This window comes from Camelus ferus, chromosome 4 (genome assembly GCF_009834535.1).
Source record: "Camelus ferus isolate YT-003-E chromosome 4, BCGSAC_Cfer_1.0, whole genome shotgun sequence".
Classification (NCBI taxonomy): Eukaryota; Metazoa; Chordata; class Mammalia; order Artiodactyla; family Camelidae; genus Camelus; species Camelus ferus.
In genome coordinates, this window is record NC_045699.1 from 59489859 (window position 1) to 59507879 (window position 18021).

Genomic DNA, 18021 nt, shown 5'->3' on the forward strand with positions numbered 1-18021 from the left:
GGACAATGAAGTTCAGAGAGGTCAGGTGACTTGACCAAGGGCACCCAGCTAATAGAAGCAGAGACTGCATTCAACTGAGTCCGAAGCCACGGCCTCATCATTAAACTATGTTACTACCTCAGCTCTGCAGAGGGAAACTGAAATATGAAGGAGCACAGGGTGTAAACTGCCATGACTAGGGGAGATTTCCAGTCTCGGGTGGGCATAGAAGTCACTCTGACGTATAGATCTCATATACGTTATCCATAGACTTAAAAAAAATTGGAGGGGGTAATTAGGTTTTATTTATTTATCTTTGATGGAGGTGCTGGCGATTGAACCCAGGACCTTATGCATGTCAGGCATGCACTCTACCACTGAGCTATACCCCCACCCATAGACTCTAAAAACAAAAATCAACTTCTAAGTTACAGTTATCATTTTTGTCCAGACCTTAGTCACGGACACACTTTGCTAGGTCTTGGGGATTTACCATGACAAGGAGTCAAAGATGGTCCTGGATCTCATTTCAGTAGGAAAAGCAGACATGAAATAAAGAATCCCATAGACATGAATTCAACTTAAGTGTTTGCGAGTATTACGGAGGAAAAGCAGTAATTTCCTGCAGACGCAGGATTTCTGTTTCATTGCATTTTCACGGATAAGGGAACTACGGCTGGGCGGTTTAAGTGATTAAGACCGCATTGCAGGGAGTTAGGGTTTAAACTCACTCACTTCTACTTGACCCCAAAGCCTATGCTACCCTACCTTCCCCCCTTTCATTCTGAATAATGCGGTCATAAACCCATCAGTGGAACAGAGCAAACCCCTAGCCACCACTTTATAAGGTCTGTTTGTTAACCTCAGTGGCTTTACATGCCGAATGGCTACAAGCGGCCCATCTCCACAAACTTGCTGTGAGGGTTAAAGACGATGCAGCATTGGAAGCACTTTGCACAGCGCCTGACCCATAGATACACGCTCAGTAAATAGCAATTTTTATATCATTAATAGTATTAGGTGGCACTGAATTATTGACTAAGGTAATTTGGTGGTCGATCACACACATAATGTCCTGCATTATTAGTTAACTTTAAACGTGCTGTTTTTATAACATTCTTCCTCTCCCCTGCAGCCACCACCCTCAAGTCCCTCAGCCTAGCACAGTGGTACGAAGGGGGTGGAATGTGTGACTGTGTGGTAGAAGGGATGGAGGGAGATGGATATTTGAGTATGGGTTTGGAGCCAGACTGCCTACATCCCAGTCCTGGCTCCACCATTTACAAGCTGGATGACATTAAGAAAATTAGCATCATGTCTCTGCATTACACTGCTGTGAGAGCTGAGTGGGACTGAACAGGTGCCGCTACTTCCCGGGCTCTCCTCTTCCGTTACTGGGGCTCCTCCCCAGCCTCCTGTGCTGGTGGCTCTTCCGCCCTCTGACCTCCAAGCACAGGAGCCCCTGGGCTGGGGACTTGGGGTCTCCCTTTCTCTACCTCCTTCCTGGTGGACTCATCTCCCCTCGTTTCTTGTAGACCACCTATAGCCTAAACAACCCAAAATGTGTGTTTCAAGTCTGGTCTCTCTTCTGCCAGACTGTCTGGCCAAATGGCTTCCTAACATCTCCATGAGGATGGATATTATACATAACCAGATGATGCTTACTGAAGCAGGGTGATGAGGACCTGGGGTTTTTATCACACAATTTTCTACTGTTATAAATGACTGGAATTTTCCACAATCGAACTCATTTTTTAACATGGTCACAACCAAATTTCTATTTCTACATCCCTCCCTTGGGCCAGCTCCTACCGTGGTCCTTCCTGTCTCCGTCAATGCACTTCCATCTGTCCAACTGATCAAGCTAAAAGCAGGGAGCCAGCCCCGCCTCCCCCTTCCTCTCCCTCATCAGTAAATTCTGGCGTGCTGCCTTGAGAATACACCCAGAACCTGTCCACCGCTCGCCATGTCAACACCTGCAACCAGTCTCTGCTGTCTTTCACCTGGGTGGGCTAAAGCCTTGGGACTGCTTTTCCTGCATCCATCCTGCCTGCTAAGCTCCATTCTTCACACCCCAGATGAAGTGGCCTTTTAAAAATATGACCGATCTCATAGCCCTTTCCTGTTCACATCACACACTGGCTTCTTTCTCTTCTCAGAGTAAAATCCAAAGCACTGTACCTGTGTGACGCATAGGACCCTATACAAACTACCACACTGCCCCACTTGATGTCCATTATCTCCTCATTTATAGCCTTTTCTCCTACCACGTGCTGCTCTGTCACTATGTCCCATTTACCTCTGGGCTCCTTTTTGTTCTTGGAACATGCAAAGGGCCTGTGAACTTGCTGCGCCCTTTCTGCCTGGAAGCTCCTCCTTGCCTCACCTGGTAAGAACTTTGCATGGATGTCACTTTATCAAAGCCTTCCGTGTCCAGCTTGTATTAAATAGAACCCCCTGCCTGGCACACCCTAGCCCCCTTGTCCTGCTTTCCTCCATAGTGTGCACACCTGACATAGTATATATTTATCGGTTGTCTCCCACACTAGAATTTAACTCACAAGTGCAGGGTTTTCATGAGTTTTGCTCACTGTGGTATTCTGTGAGTGGTACATAATAGATAGTGATTATTTCTGACTGAATGAAGATACAGTGGTACTTGGTAGGGGGTGAAAACCGTACACGTTTGTCATTGTTGTTACTGTTGCTACTGTTACTACTATCACTTCTGTTACTTTTCCTGGGACTAGTTTCCTTATATCCCTTAGTTTTCTCACAACAACACAATGGGATGCAAGGATGCTTATTTTACATATGAAGCCACTGGGCTGAGGACAGTGACATCACCTGTGTAAAGCCCAGGAGCCCAAGATGAGGAACTACTCATCTCCAAAACCCAGGTCTCCCCATCTCCCTGGGGCCCCTACATTCTCCAATGAGATTCCAAACCCCAACATGAGTATGTTCTCTGTGTCTCTGTTGACAAATTTCCTGTTTGTGGAGAGATCTTTAAGAGATATAACTGAGTGGGGGAAGGGGGGTGAAAAACAACATACTTTATGAACCTTTTGTGAGATAAAGGTTGAGAGTTATATTCAATCTTATTTGCTTGAATTTATATAAGCAAATGTGGTAAAGATACCTACGAAACTAACCAAAGTGGAAAGGAGGCAGGAGAAAAGAATAGAGAGAAACAGGGAAGGGAGTATCATTGGATGTCTTTTATACCATTTTCGTTCTTGAACTTTGTAAATTTAATGCCTATAAAAATAAATTAAAACAATAAACCTACTAAACTGTCACAGCCAAGAGGCACCGAAGGAGACAAACAACTAAAGGTAAGATAATGACTAAGCCAGCTTCAAGTTTGCTCAGCTTGACCAAACTTCAGGCAGGCTTCTTCCTGACTCTAGGTCCCTGACCTCCCTTTTCTTAGAGCATTTCCTCTAAATAACTTGTCACTGTAAATTCCTTCTCTGCCCTTTAACATGTAAATCTTTTTAAAAGCCTCTTGCCAGTTTTATAACCCAAGAATGTCTTTCTCAAGGACCTGGGAGCCATCTCTTTGAATGTAATCATCAAAAAAAGAAAGCAGAGAAATATATTTGCAAATTCAGGAATCACTGTGCTGTGTGGGGCCTATCCCATTGGTCCACCTTCTCCAGAAGTCCTCCAGGACTTTTCCACTTCCATAACCCGGTCTTAAAAACCCTTCTGTCCTTTGTTTCAATGGAATTGAGTTCAGACCTCCCCTATTGCAATAGCCTTGAATAAAGTCTTCCTTGACTGTTTAACATTGCCTAATGCAATTTTGCCCTGACAGAGCACTGGATAAGCTCCTGGATTGGGGGGTCAGGGGAAGGACATTAGGTAAAAAACTGAAGCAATCCGAATATCTGACTTTATTCAAGATTACTGCAATAGGGGAGAGAGGTCTGAACTCATTCCCATTGAAATAAAGGGCAGGAGGGTTTTTAGGTCAGGTTATGGAAGTGGAAAAGTCCTGGAGGACTTCAGGGGCAGGTGGGCCAGTGGGATAGGCTCCACATAGCACAGTGATTCCTTAATTTGCAAATGTATTTCTCTGCTTTCTTCCTTGATGATTCCATTTCAAAGAGATGGCTCCCAGGTCCTTGAGAAAGGAGAAAAGTTAAGAAACACAAGACTTAGATATACCAAAGAGAAGAGTATTCTTTCCCTCTTTATACCAATGTTCAGCTCTAAGAGTCTTGTTCAGCTTGCATCTCCAGAACCTGGCATGCAGTAAGCACTCAATGTATATTTACTGGTTGAATCACAAGGCTGAAGGAGAATTTAATTACAGTTTAGTATAATTTCAAGCTAGGTTTCTACCTCCTTCGCAAATACAGCACCAAGATGCCTATGTGGCTTCTGGGATTGTCTGTTTCCAGTGACTGGGTCCTCACTAACTCCTTCGAAGTAGTTTGGTAATTAATAGAAACTTGGAAAGGTATCCCTTGGTGGAATTTCAGTTCTCTGACTGGGACGGCAAGGTAAACCAATCCCTTTATCCTGTTAATTTCCTCCTACACTAGAAAGCATCCCAAACAAGCCAAATAGCTTCAAGGTTGCAGAGAGCACCCGGACCCTCAGAGAGGATGGAGAGGTGGCTGGCTGATACAGGGGTTAAAGTTCTTTCAAAGTGGTCAGGGATGCACTGAATGGACCAGTACTGGAGTATCCAAATGCCTGCATCATTGGCTCCTGGCTTGTGCCTGCTAATTAACTGCTAACATAATGGGCTCCTCTGAGGATCTTATGAGACATAAAAATAAATGCTCATTTTGGACTCTTAAAAGCCACCTTTGAGGTGTTTCACTAGATTATCATTAATAGTAATTATTCAGTGGTGATGTTACATAAAACCCCAGCCACTGCCCTTGGAGCTTTCTGTATTAATTCACATCTAATAAACTATGATCATATCTTTCATTAGAATTGTTACTAAATACATTTCCATTCAGGGCATCTCCCTGAAATGGAAATATTTCCCTAAAAATTAATTTTCTTGATACACATGCGTAGGCTTATTAATGTGAGCTTAGAATAGACTTACTTTTTCATTTCTCTGGAAGGAATACAAAGAAAGTAATGCTGGTGAATTTGCATCTCACATGATCTCAAATGTGCCAGGATATACACTCCCGCACAAGATTTCAGAGTAAGTAGTATCTCATAGATGCTCAGATTCATGTTAGGAAAATGTCACTAACATTTGCACATGTCCTTACACTTTACAGGGCATTTTAACCTGACTTTTCTCACCACCTCTCCCTCCCTATCATAATTCTCTTGTGGGGTTGCTATTATTATGTTCCCTGATTTAGTGATGAGCGCACTGGGATCCCAAAGGTTAGAAAACGTTGAAGAGTCATACAGCCAGTAATGGTCCCATTACTGTGGTGCTTAAATAACCCTACCTGATTGAATCCATCCATCACCAACCATAGTTTATCTCTACAATCCCACCCCCTCACCGTCTTCATGATCCACTTTGATGTTCACTGTCGATGCTCTGTCCGTGCTCTTACCTGCTGAAGCACTCTCCCACCTAACTGTAATCACATCCTCCAGGCTTCAGCCAGCATCTCATTCAGGAAGTCTTCCTTGCCACTTACCACACCAAGGCTGGGCCAGTGGTCCATCTACATAAGAGTAGGGACTTTGTCTATCTCCATCTTTCATCCCCGAAGCTTAATACATCAGAGGTGCTACATGAAAACTTGTTACATAACCAATGAGAGTAAGTGGTAAAGCCAGGACTGGGATCTCTGACCTCAAGTGCAGTCCTGTGGTGCCATCCCACTCCCTCTTGTAATTAGCAGAACAATAACAAATGACTTCTGAGGTGTGAATTCTTCAGAGAGTAATGTAGGGGCGCTGCCTTGGCATAATGCAAATATAGTAAATGTTCAGTGCTGTGGACTCCATTAATTAAGGACGATAATGCTTGGCCAGGGGCTGGGCTGCCTTGTACCTTTGCAGTGTTTATTTATAAAAGAGATGGCTAAGCATATTAGTACATTAGCAGTGTAAACAAGATCACCGGGGAAATGGCAGAAGATACTTAAGAGAACAAACTGCCTGGAGTCACTTTGGAAGCACCCATTATGAACAAACAATCACTGTGCTAATTACAATTGCTCTGCTAATTACAATTACTGTGCTAATTACAGTCTATCCTTATCTGCTCCTTAGGTTCCCTACAGACTTTTCCTTATGAGTGCTTAGACCAGCCTGAGTTACTGCCTGCATTTGAGTGTAATGAAATTGCGGTTCCTTAAAAATTGTCTCTGCTTCAGATAGCTCAGTGGTTCTGACAGGCTTCTCCCTCCGAGAAAAACAACACAGTCAGGGATTTTGAAGACAGAAAACTAAAAACAAAATCAAAAGGAGTGGCGGGGGTGGCAGTGGATAGAAAACCGGGAAGAGATATAAAATGGACATGGTTACTTCTGTAGCTTTTAGCACGTTTTGCCGACTAGAGACACATCTTTAGGTTAGTTGGAGAACATTAAAAGTAGGCTGTGTATAATCTGTTTTCCTCATAAAATGACCATCCTTGGGATATTTAGAGATGTAAACACTGAGAATAAAGTGTTTTCAAAAATAAAGCAGCTATTTTTCTTTCTGCTCTTACTATAATTAGGGAGAAAGATTAGAGAGGCCTTGTTTAAAAATGGATTGAAATTCCCTGCTCCCCACAAAGATAAATAAATAAAAGGCATCTTTCACTAGGTCTTAATTTTATTACTTTCTTTCTGTCCCCAATTAAACTAATGAGTGTTGACAGTATAAGATTTTTGTCTCAGCGCTTAAGAATGATAAAGCTTCATCCAGGCCAATGACCCCTCCCACCTGGATTTCTCATGAATTTGCCAGGAGTCTGCCTTCCACCTAAAGCAGACTGTAGCCCAGCTTTCCACTGGCAAGTATTTTCCATGGCATCGGATGATGGCTGGAATTGCAGTGCGGACAGGCAGAGGAAGCTCTGGTCTGGGCACCAAACTTTGCCTTCAGGACACTGAAGTCAAGATACATGCCTCCCTCTTTACCACTGATGCTCAGAGTGTCCCTGTACCCATCAGTGAGCAGAGCAGACAAATGGATGCAGAGAACAGATTCTGTACATTATGCACTAGGGGCTTATTGAACTGCAGAACAGCACTGTCTCCCCTGGCTGCTGTAAATCCCAAACAGTCTCTGCACTTGGTCACTCTGCGAGGAGACTCCTGTGGGATTGCATGACGCCCTAGTGCCACTGGCCTTGGGACTGCTTTCAGACAGGCAGATGGAAGGGCGGCCATCTTTCTCCTCTCAGTTGTAACCTGGGCTCACATCCAGCAGAAAGTTCAGTTTAACATCTCGCTATTCAAGCTGGTCCTCAGATCCAGGAGTTCATTTGAAATGCAGAGTCTCAGGCCTGACCCACAGCCCACTGAACCAGGGCCTGTATTTGATCCCCTGGCGATCTGTGTGCACCTTGGAGTTTAAGAAGCACTAGCTTATTTCATGTGCATTGAGTTCTGGCTGTAAGCAGACACATGGAACATTCCTACCTTTAGGTAGCGATTTCCTGTCTGATGATGATGATGAGCTATTATTTGCTTTCTGCTCTGTGAGTATCATATGGTTTCAGACCATATACACACTGTACCTTGGATGCCACACTTCACCTTTCTGAGCTTCAGTTTTCTCATGTAAAACGTATCATAGGAAACCTGCTCTGTCCACTTGTGTCATGGGAGAAACATCTGCCTATGCCCCTCAGAAACAGACTCTTAAAAGAAAAGAAAAAATAGCTTTACTATATCAGTCATGCTTCAGGGTATTGAGAAATGCATCAGGAGATGTGATGAGTTGAAAAGAGGGGAAAGAAATCAGGAAAGGGGGAAGGTAAGTAAGACCGATTGATGTGCGGTCCAGGAGGACCTACTGCTGAACCTTCATTCTATTTGGATGGACATCCTTCTACGCTGATCATTATATATTTTTAATATCACCCCAGAGGTGGTAGATTAACATAGTTCTGGAACTTCTGGATCTGGGTCCAGATTATCAAATTCCATGTAGCACACATGAGCATCAAAATTTCACATTGCTAGTTAGGTATATTTCACCGTAGGTCATCCAGATAGAAACAAAGGGGAATACCCTATAGGAAACAAATGATACAACCTCTCAATGAGATTACAGCTTTCCAAAGATGAGATAAATACTCCCACAAGGAGACGACCTTGACTGCTGCCCATCCCACACCGCAGGCTGAGCGGTCCACCTTCAACGGACCCACGGAGCATGAAGGGCGGCATTTCTGTCTCTACCCTCAGCATTTCACCAAAGCAGTGTATTCATCAAAACATGGGTTGGTTGGGGAAAGTTGGCGGGATAATCATGACTCTAGTCCAGAGATGAAATTTGGGAGAATGCAACAGAAAACATCTTCATCCACCACATGGCTTCTGGAACTTGGGGTAAAGGAATGAAACTGAAGGAAGAGAAAACAACGTTCGTCAGAAGCCTACTGTGGCTACGACTCTTGCTCATTAGACTGTTAAATCCTCACCACAGCTCCTCGAGGATATTTTGAGGAAAAGCCCCACTTTACAGTTGAACATACTGGGTTCATAGAGGCTTAGAGGATGGTCCAAAGCCACACAACTAGGAAACGGCAGATGTGGGGTATGGACCCTCTTACTTCTCATGGTGGCACCCTGACACCTTGTGTTGGGTCCCAGCCAAGAACAGGACCAAGTTCCTGTAGGATCATGCAGGTAAGGATGGCCTTTGCCCAAGATTCCTCCTTAGTTACGGATTTAGCTGCCCCCCCGCAGCACTTGGGTCTTCCATGTCTGCCGAGAACAGGGATGGAACAGGCGCCAATCTTGTTTAATCATCACAACACCACCACCAAGAAGTGGGTCTTGTTATTATTATCTGATTTAGAGACGAGGAAAATGAGGCTTGATGAGCTAATGTGCTCAAGGTCAGACAGCTGACAAGCAGCCAGGTAGGACTTGGACTCCAAAGTCCAGCATCCTAGACATTAGGTGAGCATATCCCCAAATTGCTGGCTAACATAAACCACCTGGGAATACAGTGGAAATTCACTTTCCTGCGTCCCTTCACTGGGGCAAATGGTCAGTACGTCTTGACACGGCTCTTGGTGATTCTGATGATTAGGTTAGGAGGAAAGGCGTCACGGAGCCTCTGGCCATGGCAGTTGAGTAAAAGGAGTGCCCTATTCTGGGACAGATGCCCTCAGTCTTTGTCTGAGCTCTGCCCTCAACTTCTCCTTAAGAAGAGGCAACAGAAATCAGAAGGGAAGAGTAGCCTAGAGTGACACAGCAGGAGGTGGCAGGACAGGACTGGCAACTCAGCCTTCTGATTCCAGGACCTGACATGTTGGCCTAGACTCCTGGGGATGATGCTAGGAACCCCTGGGGAAATGGAGACAGAGAAAGGAGATTCTTCTGCAGGCAACCCAGGAGTTAGGACCTCAGGGAAAATTGCCCGTTGACTCCTGTGATCCAGCCTCCAACTTTTGTTCCTCAGTTCACTTCCAAAATTTTTTCATTGATCTCCCAGAGAAGGTAGCTTACAGCTGTGTCTCCAGGTGTTTAGTTGAAGATTTTGCCAAGAGCTGGAATATTACTACATAGAAGGGCTTGGGAATGGCCTTGAAAAATCAAAAGCTAATGCTACTTTCAGTTAACAATTTCTCCACTACTTGCCTCCTTTGCTTTTTTTTTTTGCAATAAGATGACGGCATATTACAAAACACCTAGGCCTAAGAGTATAGAAAAACAGCTTCCAGGCCTGGCTCTGCTGTTAATTCTTTATGGAACCTTGGCCTTGGTGTTACCGTCTGTACAGCGCGGGAGTTGGATCCTATGTCTCTAAAGCTTTCCGCGTGAATACAGAGAAACCCAACAGACTGGGGCTTGGAGGCCTGGTTCGTTCACTTACTAGTTACATATGATTTTAGGTAATTCATTTAAGCACTGTGAGCCTCGGGCATCTCATCTACAAAGGGAGGAGTTTGTACAAACTGTTCTCCAAGGTTCTTCCATCTATAAAGCCTATGATTCTTTGGGAACTGAATGAAGAAAATTGACAAGTATAGAAAATAAATCTAATTACAGCTCTCAGAGGTGCTAATACAAAGTAGGAGCACGCTGAAAGCCTGGGAGGCACTACAGCTAAACGGGCTTTGTTGTCAGACCCACGTGCTGTCTGTTTTTAGCTGCATGACTGTTAGGTGAGTCAGCCTAACATCTCTGCGCCTCAGAGTGGTAAACAGTATTGGTGTCTCACATATTTCTGGGTCTCTAATTCTCTGCGCATAATAGGATTGCATGTCTCAGTTCAACCCTTGGAAGGCGCCTTGATTTGACCAATGGAATGCCAGCAGAATGTCATCTCTAGGAGGAAGTAATGAGAGCCAAGTTCCTTTCCCACTACGATAGCATTCATGGAAGCACATGAAGATGATGCTTCTGTCAGCCAGGATTCCCAAGTACCAGAACGAGCAGAAACACTGTGATACGAGCAACTCACACACGCGCGCGCACACATGCATTTCTGTGAAGCCACTGAGGTTGTGAAGTTGTTTGTTATCAAGACCCAGCTTAATGCATTCTGGTTGACACATTCATTTCCTTTTTTGTAAAACGAAGTTGTTGAAGACTACTTTGCAGCCAGTCTTGGGAAGATTAAGTCAGAAAACACACAGTATGTAATGTAATATAGGACCTGGCATATAAAGAAATACACACATGATTAAAGGGTAGAATGCAAGGAAAGATCCAGAAGCAGCATGGACAATTAACCATGTCCCAGGAAAGCAGCAGAAAAACCCTAGCTTTGGAGCCACTTAATAAGATGTGACTCAGGACCCTCAGCTGGGGAACAAGTGGTTGCCACAAAGGAAAGCCAGCTTTCCTCAAATCTTTAAAGAGAATCCTTCTGTCTCACCAAGCGTGGGTTGGTGATGTCTCATCCTGAATCCCACATCTTACCCCAAACTGTCCTCTTATGCTGTACAATATGCACATCTGATAAGCAAGCCAGATTGGAAAGTGCCTTTCTAGTAAATCTTTCACGAGCTCCTTACACCCTTTGTAGGTCATTCTTGAAGGCCTATAGGCAAATGTCTGCGGCTGGCAGAACCGTCTTCTTTTTGATGAGGCTTTTGCGAAATCTACCACTGTGTTTGCTCAGCCCCTATTCCCAAGGAACTTCTCCTCGCTGCAATTTCTGAGACTCCAGGCTCAATAACAGTTCTTGACGGATGTTTATCTAAATCTCAGCAATCTATATCTGACGTTGGCCTTTCTTTCTTATAGGAATGAGGTAGGATGGGTAAGGATGGGAGAGTGAGGGAAGTAAAATCCAAATGAACAAACAAAACAACAAATAGCACCAACCTCTGATGAGTGTATCTCACTCCAACAGTCTCTGCCAATCCCTCACTGATCAAGAATTAAGGCAAGGGAACTCTGATAGTGACCTTGCATGGGTTGTAAAGACCAACACAGTTCACTAAAAGGGATTAGAAACAGCAAAGCTTGACATGCCTTACTAAGTTTGGGGGCAATTCGGAAGTGAGATCTTTGATGCTTCACATTTCCACAGAATTTGGCATTTTACCAAGAGTTTTATGTGCATTCATGAGTCCATCCGAACTTGATTCCTAATCCAGAGCTCTCTCCAGGCACCAGCCAGCCTCTTAAAACAACCCTTATTCCCTCCTGGGAATAAATGATATTGTAACTTCAGTGTGAACTATGTCCTTCTTTCTCTATCACTTTAGGTCTCTCCCTCAAGCCTTCTACCTTTCACTCCTTCCCAACTCACTTACCTTTTGCCGGTTCTTTATCTCCTCATCCTTTGAGCCCTTGCTACTACTTGGTATACCTTTAACCCTTTCTGTGCTTGACGACCCCTCCCGCCACTCTGTCACTTAACATCTCCTCCATCCTTGTCTGCCCCGCACCTCTGCGCGGCCCCTCTGACTGCCTCCCCTTAGCACACTCACCCCATCGCTGTCTCTCTCTGTGAGTCTCTCAGTGTGCACTGTGCTTCATCTTCACCCAGAGTGGATGACTCCTGGACTTGTCAGGGTCCTAAAAACCTCCACATGCTCATCTCCTAGAGACAGGCTGCAGCCTACATGCAGCAACATGAGGAGGCAGCCAGGAATGGGATCAAGTTCCTGCAGAATCATGCATATGGAAGTGACCTTTCCCTAAGATTCCTTCCTTTGTCATGAACTCGGCATCCCCCAAGGCACCTGAGTCCTCACTCTCTGCTGAGAGCAGGGATGAAACAGGTGGCTCTTCTTACCACATGCTAACGTGGGGATATGAAGAAGTTACATATGTCCTTTTTAACAGAGCCAGAAACCAGGAGAACGCTGGTTTGTGAATCAATGACTCAAATTTTCAGTCTCAAAGGGGCCCCAAACCATGGAGAGCACTGGGCAAGTAGTATCCATCTTGGGCCTCAGTTTCTCCAGCTATGTAAGAGATTAGTTCTGGACTAGTTAATCTTTAAGTCTAGTTAAGTCTCTGATTTGGAGACTTAAAATGTGAGGCTTTTTGTAAAGCAGCAATCCAGGCTGCTCTTTCAGAGATCCCAGAGAGGACATGAGAGGCAGGCCTGTCTTCCATCAGCAGATGCAGGTGCGGGGAGGTGGGTAGGGGCTGGGGGTGTACAAAGCAGAGTTGTGACTGTCACACAGGAGATTCCTTAGCTGGTAAAGTTTGAAATCCCAGGCCAGGCAGCTGTCAGGAAACGAGGCATATGGCAGGACAGCTGGTGGGGTGCCTGCTGGCTACTCTGGAGGGCTGGACGGGAGATTACTTGGAGGAGGAGGGGAGAAAGAGGAGGAGGCGAGAAATGACAACAGCCTTTGATGCTGAAAAACTTACAGGCTTGCCTTCTGGAATTTGAAGGACAAAGGAGCTGCAGCCTCTTTCCTGTCTGGGGCTCAGGAAGGGAGCCTTGAAAGAGATAAATTTAGACTCATCAGAAGCTACTCACCTCCCATGGTGGGAAGTCAACTGCCTTAGCATGTGGCTCCAAGAGGTGACATGGTCTGGGGATAGAAATAATTGCAAAGAATGTAAAGCCAAGGATGAGAGAGCTTAAGTGAAATGGCCTTCTCTAATATAATGGGAGACTGGGGAGTTCCCTAAATCTTGAGGCTGTTGTCAAAAGAGAAAAGTGTGTTCTGTCCATTATGCTCCCTTCCATGAGCAAATCAGGGCAGACAGACCCTAGCTATTCAGAGACAACCTAATATTGAAGGGCTGGGAACAATAACCAGAGTGTTTGAGGCAGAAGGACTTCTGATGGGGCTAAAATTCTGTCTCAGCCTGGAGACTCCCGGGTCAGCCTTCAAGGAGCCAAGCTCTCTCTTATGAGCCGGTCTGTTAGTAGTGGGAAGGCAGCACACTGGGCAATCAGGAGATCTGAGTTTATATGCTAGCTCTCCAATGACCTACCTAGGGACCTGAGCTAAGTACCTTCCCCACACGCAAATGAGATCTTGGGATTCCATGAAGCCCCTTCAAGTATCAGCATCTTGCTTCCCGATTTGTATCCTCGTTTTAGACCAAGCTAATCTTCACACTTGAGAATGGGAACTAGCACATTTGATCATTTATCACATGCCAGCCACTCTGATAGTTGCTATGAGAAATCAAACTACATAAAACAAGCAACTGCCCATGTCACAGTGACTGGAATCCGATAAAACATCCTTTTAAAAGATAAGGCAGTAGGACTAGTAAGGACTAGTAAGACAAGTAGGGCTTGTCATGGGTGGGGCCAGGATTTGGAGACAGTCTATCTGGAGCTTTATTTTCCTGCCCCTTCCTCTCCCCCTGCTTATCAATATGTCTGGGCTTCTGCATGCTCCTTCCTGGACAGTAAAATGCCTTTATAGCTCTTATCCCTCCCAAGAGGCACTGTTCCTTGCCATCACTTCAAACTCCAGCATACAAGCCCTGTCCTTTATGAAGCCCTTTATCATTCCTTTACTGCCTTTCAAAATCTTCACATGGGAAATCTTTGAAAACCATTGGCATTCCCTGGAACACTGTTTTACAAATTAAATCTTCATTCTATCCCCTCCAATTGTGTCTGTCATCTTGCAAACTTGGAAATTCCTTTCTCGAAGACAAAGGGTAATTTCTTTATTTTTTCCTTTGGATTCCATGCAGCATTATTCTATCCATCACAACGGTCAACAGAGGGTTTCATAGACTATTAACACTATAGAAAATCAGGATTGTATACAGTCTCAGAATTGAACGGTTCAGTCAAATTGTCCTTAAATTTCTCCCAGAGTTTTTCTAGCAAAGTAGCATTTGGCCTCAGCTGGAGCATCTGGATAGTAGAAAGAACTTTACTGGGAATAGGAGGACTTGACTCTGCCATTAAATCGCCGCGTGGTTGCCTGTCACTTATATCACCTTTGAATCTACCCTTAACCTCACCCTTTGCCTGCAACTGCTCCCCAGCCCTTGTCTGTAATACTCTCAACTAACTCCCTGAATCTCCTTTCTCAATATTGTCCCCATCATCCTGGTTGAAGCCGCTAACGTTCTCTTGTGGCTTCCACAGTAGACATTGACCCCACTCCACTGTTTCCCACTGCACCCTCATTGCAATCTACTTCCCACACAATTACTGAGAGGTCATGTGTTGAAAAATGCAATGGAATCATGATGTATTCCCCTCTTTTAACCATTTAGGAGCTCTCCCCTTTGCTATTAGAATAGAGACTTGGCCTGTAAGACCTCCATGGTCTGCCACTGCTTATTGCTCTGGCTTTGCCTCCCACCATCCCTCCCCTACTTCCTCAGCTTCAGCCACACCAGGTTTCATTTCCTGAAGCCGACCAAGTTCTTTTCCTTCTTAGCACATGTCTCTGCTTGAAACATTTTCCAATCCTAACTCCCACTCATCTTCCAGGTATCAGTTAAATAACACTTCATCTGGAGGGTGGACTGTGAGCCTTATTATTGCTTTCTAATCCAACAGATGCACCCCCACCTCCATATGATGTAATCCAACTAAACTAGATCCCACTGTTAATTGATTTCCTGGAACACTGTATATTTACTTCATAATAACCTGCCACAAATTAAGTACATAAAATTACACACACACACACACACACACACACACACACACTATATCTACACACCACAGGGTCTAAAGCCATTTTTATCTCATTTTCCATTGTCTCCCAAGCAACCAGCATGGTACATAGGATATAGTAGGTGCTCAAAAAGCATGTGATATCTGCATAGATGAATAGTTTCAGGGAATTCACATTTTCATTCTAGTTCTATAAAACGGGAAGTGATAAAGTACACTGGATTAGAAGATTAGAGCAAGACTTTGGAGTTAGCCAGATATACATCTGAATCCTCACTCTCCCTCTCACTAGACAGTGACCTTGAGAAAGCAACTTTACTCCTCTGGTGTTGACTTTTCAGCTGTAAAGTGGAGGCCACGGTGTCTCAAAGGGTTTTAATTATGAAGCTAAAATGACATTATTCTGGTTCTTTCATTTCCTAGAATGGGGACTTGGGAAAGTCACTTAACATTGCCACTTCTCATCTGTATATGGGGATGATAACAGCCTCGGCTTCCCAGGGCCATTGTGAGGGTAACACAAATCAGTGGATGGAAAGTGCTTAGAATGCCCACAGCATGTGCCAAATTAATGTTACTGGCTATTACTGTTGTTAATATTATTAAAATATGTAGTAAAGAGCTTGACATAGAATATTTCTTAATATTCAGTAGCCATTATTACCACTCCTACAACAATCACTATTATTACTTAGATGACAGGATGAGGATGATGATGATTATGCTGGTGATGTTTCTTGTCTGTCCTGACTTTGTTGACATGACCTTAAATGGTAGGCAGAACCCTGCTTTGTGATAACCTCTAATTATATTTTTATGTAAAACTGTCTAAAAGTATAGTTTTCTTTTTAAAAAGACAAGCATTTCTTATACATGGAACAATTCTTCTTACTCTACTATTTAGAGTTTTCAGATTTTGAAGCATGAATAAATCCCACCCAAGGCCTCTCTTGTCTAGAAGAGCCCCAGTTCCTTTAACTCTCCCAGGAAGATTTTAACAATCAGACTGCATGTCTAATCTTCATATAATTTGGCCAACCCAGTCCCTGTTCTGCTTATTCTATGAGAGCAGTCTCATCTTTTAATTTCCCATGTACCTCTGTATTTATTAGCAGGGAAAGAGGTCTCTGACATACTGAGTAGCAAAAAAAGCAATTTATAAAGAACTTTACTGAGAGTTGGTGTGTATGTGTGCATATGTGTGCACACTGATATACAGATAGAGAGGGAGAGAGAGAGGACAGTATTTTAAAAATGTTCAAGAAAATGTTAATTCTGGGTATCTCTGGGTGATGAGAATTTTACTTTCTACTTCATTAAATATCTTTGTTTTTGAACTGCCTGAATAGACTATAAAAGATACTTAATCCTAATAGACTGAAAGATTAATTACTTTAAAAAACTCCATTAACTATACTTACAGGATGATTTACGATTGAGATGGAATTTAAAATATATGGATAGAGTTAGAAAATGTGAGGGTGGGATAAATAAGGGCTAGGTCAATGGAGAAGGAACTTCAAGGAATGACCTTTGCTGACTGCTAACACTTCATGGGCAGGCATTAGTGAGTTTGGGGAGATGCTGGTCAGTATAACAGACCTCTATCCCATAGTGCCCATGGCTTCCTCCCCTCTTCCCAGATCTTGGGGCAGTGAATCTACCAGTAAAGTACAGGTGTCTGCCCATACCTAAAAGTCATCTGGAAGACTTGGCCTTGGTTCACACGCTGGGTCCGGTTGTTGTAACCATGCAGCATCTCTCCAAAGAGGGTGTCGTTGAATTTGGAGTCCGGTTTGAGGCACTTGGGGCCCTCGCAAACATCTGAGAGCATGAGGCAGGATTTTCCATCGGGAGCCAGCTTGTACTCCTCCACACAGCTGCACGATAAAACAGAGTCAAGAGTTAGCTCCACACGCTGGATGCCCCCATTGGGGATGACCTAAAACCAAGGCCTCCTTTGCCTGCAAAACAGGTCAGAGTTTAGGAATGGAAACAGCTATTCTGGCTGGAATATATCTAGGGCACAGGTGTCTAGAGAGAAGCACATTAATCGTGCAAATTGGTAAATTCAAGGAAAGTCATTTGTGACATTTTGGAGGAGTCGAGGGGGAAGCCAGAGAGCACATCTGCGCACAAAGCAAATTTAAAAACTGTTTTCCATGAACACATGGACTTTAAAAAGCATGACAGACCAATTCACAGGGAGCTATCAACTAGCTTCTCAAACTAGAATCTATTCCCAGTGTGTCTGTCGACCAAGGTTGAAGACGGTAGCAAAAACAAGGCTTTTATTGCCCTTGTAGCACAGAGGTGATCCTTTCAGTACCACGGACAGCGCACGGAGCGGCTTCTGTTCAATTAGCAATGTTAGCAGCCTCTGCTGGCCTCTAACTACCCAATCCTGACAGCAGAAGGGCCTTTGATATGCTTGTGAGGCAAGGGTGGGTTCCTCTATGGACCAAACAGGTATCTGAATGGAGTATGGGGAAATACTTGCAATTTGGGATGTTTACAGAGGGAAAGAAATCTCTTAGAGAGGTATTGGGGGCGGGAGCTGGGGGGAGAGGAGACAGCAGAGGTACTAACCCATGAAAAATCAATCCAGAAACTGGAATTCTTTGACTGTCTATCGGTTCATGGTCCTTTGCTAGGCACCGGGGGGAGGGTGCACACAATAAATAAGACACACAAGAAAATACGCTGCACAGCTGAAGACACCTGTAGAATGTCCTCTTTGCTCCTTGTGATGTATGTGAAGCAAAGTAAGCCATTTTACCTCTGTAGCCTCCAGTTTCCTCATCTGTAAAAGGGGGCTGACATTCCTATCCCACCTTAATTCACAAG

The 18021-nt window shown here is 44.2% G+C and overlaps 1 protein-coding gene and 1 non-coding gene across 10 annotated transcripts in view; both read right to left on the reverse strand.

The window, feature by feature from the left end:
• ASTN2 (astrotactin 2) overlaps positions 1–18021 on the reverse strand; it is an 800822-nt gene that overhangs the window by 267066 nt on the left and 515735 nt on the right. For all 9 annotated transcript variants that reach the window (XM_032478291.1, XM_032478290.1, XM_032478299.1 and 6 more), the window contains one exon: positions 16866–17054. In XM_032478291.1, coding sequence (XP_032334182.1) covers positions 16866–17054 — 189 coding nt within the window. The remainder of the gene's footprint in view (positions 1–16865; positions 17055–18021) is intronic.
• TRNAV-GAC lies at positions 300–371 on the reverse strand. Its single transcript has one exon. It is a non-coding gene; the product is annotated as a tRNA-Val (tRNA).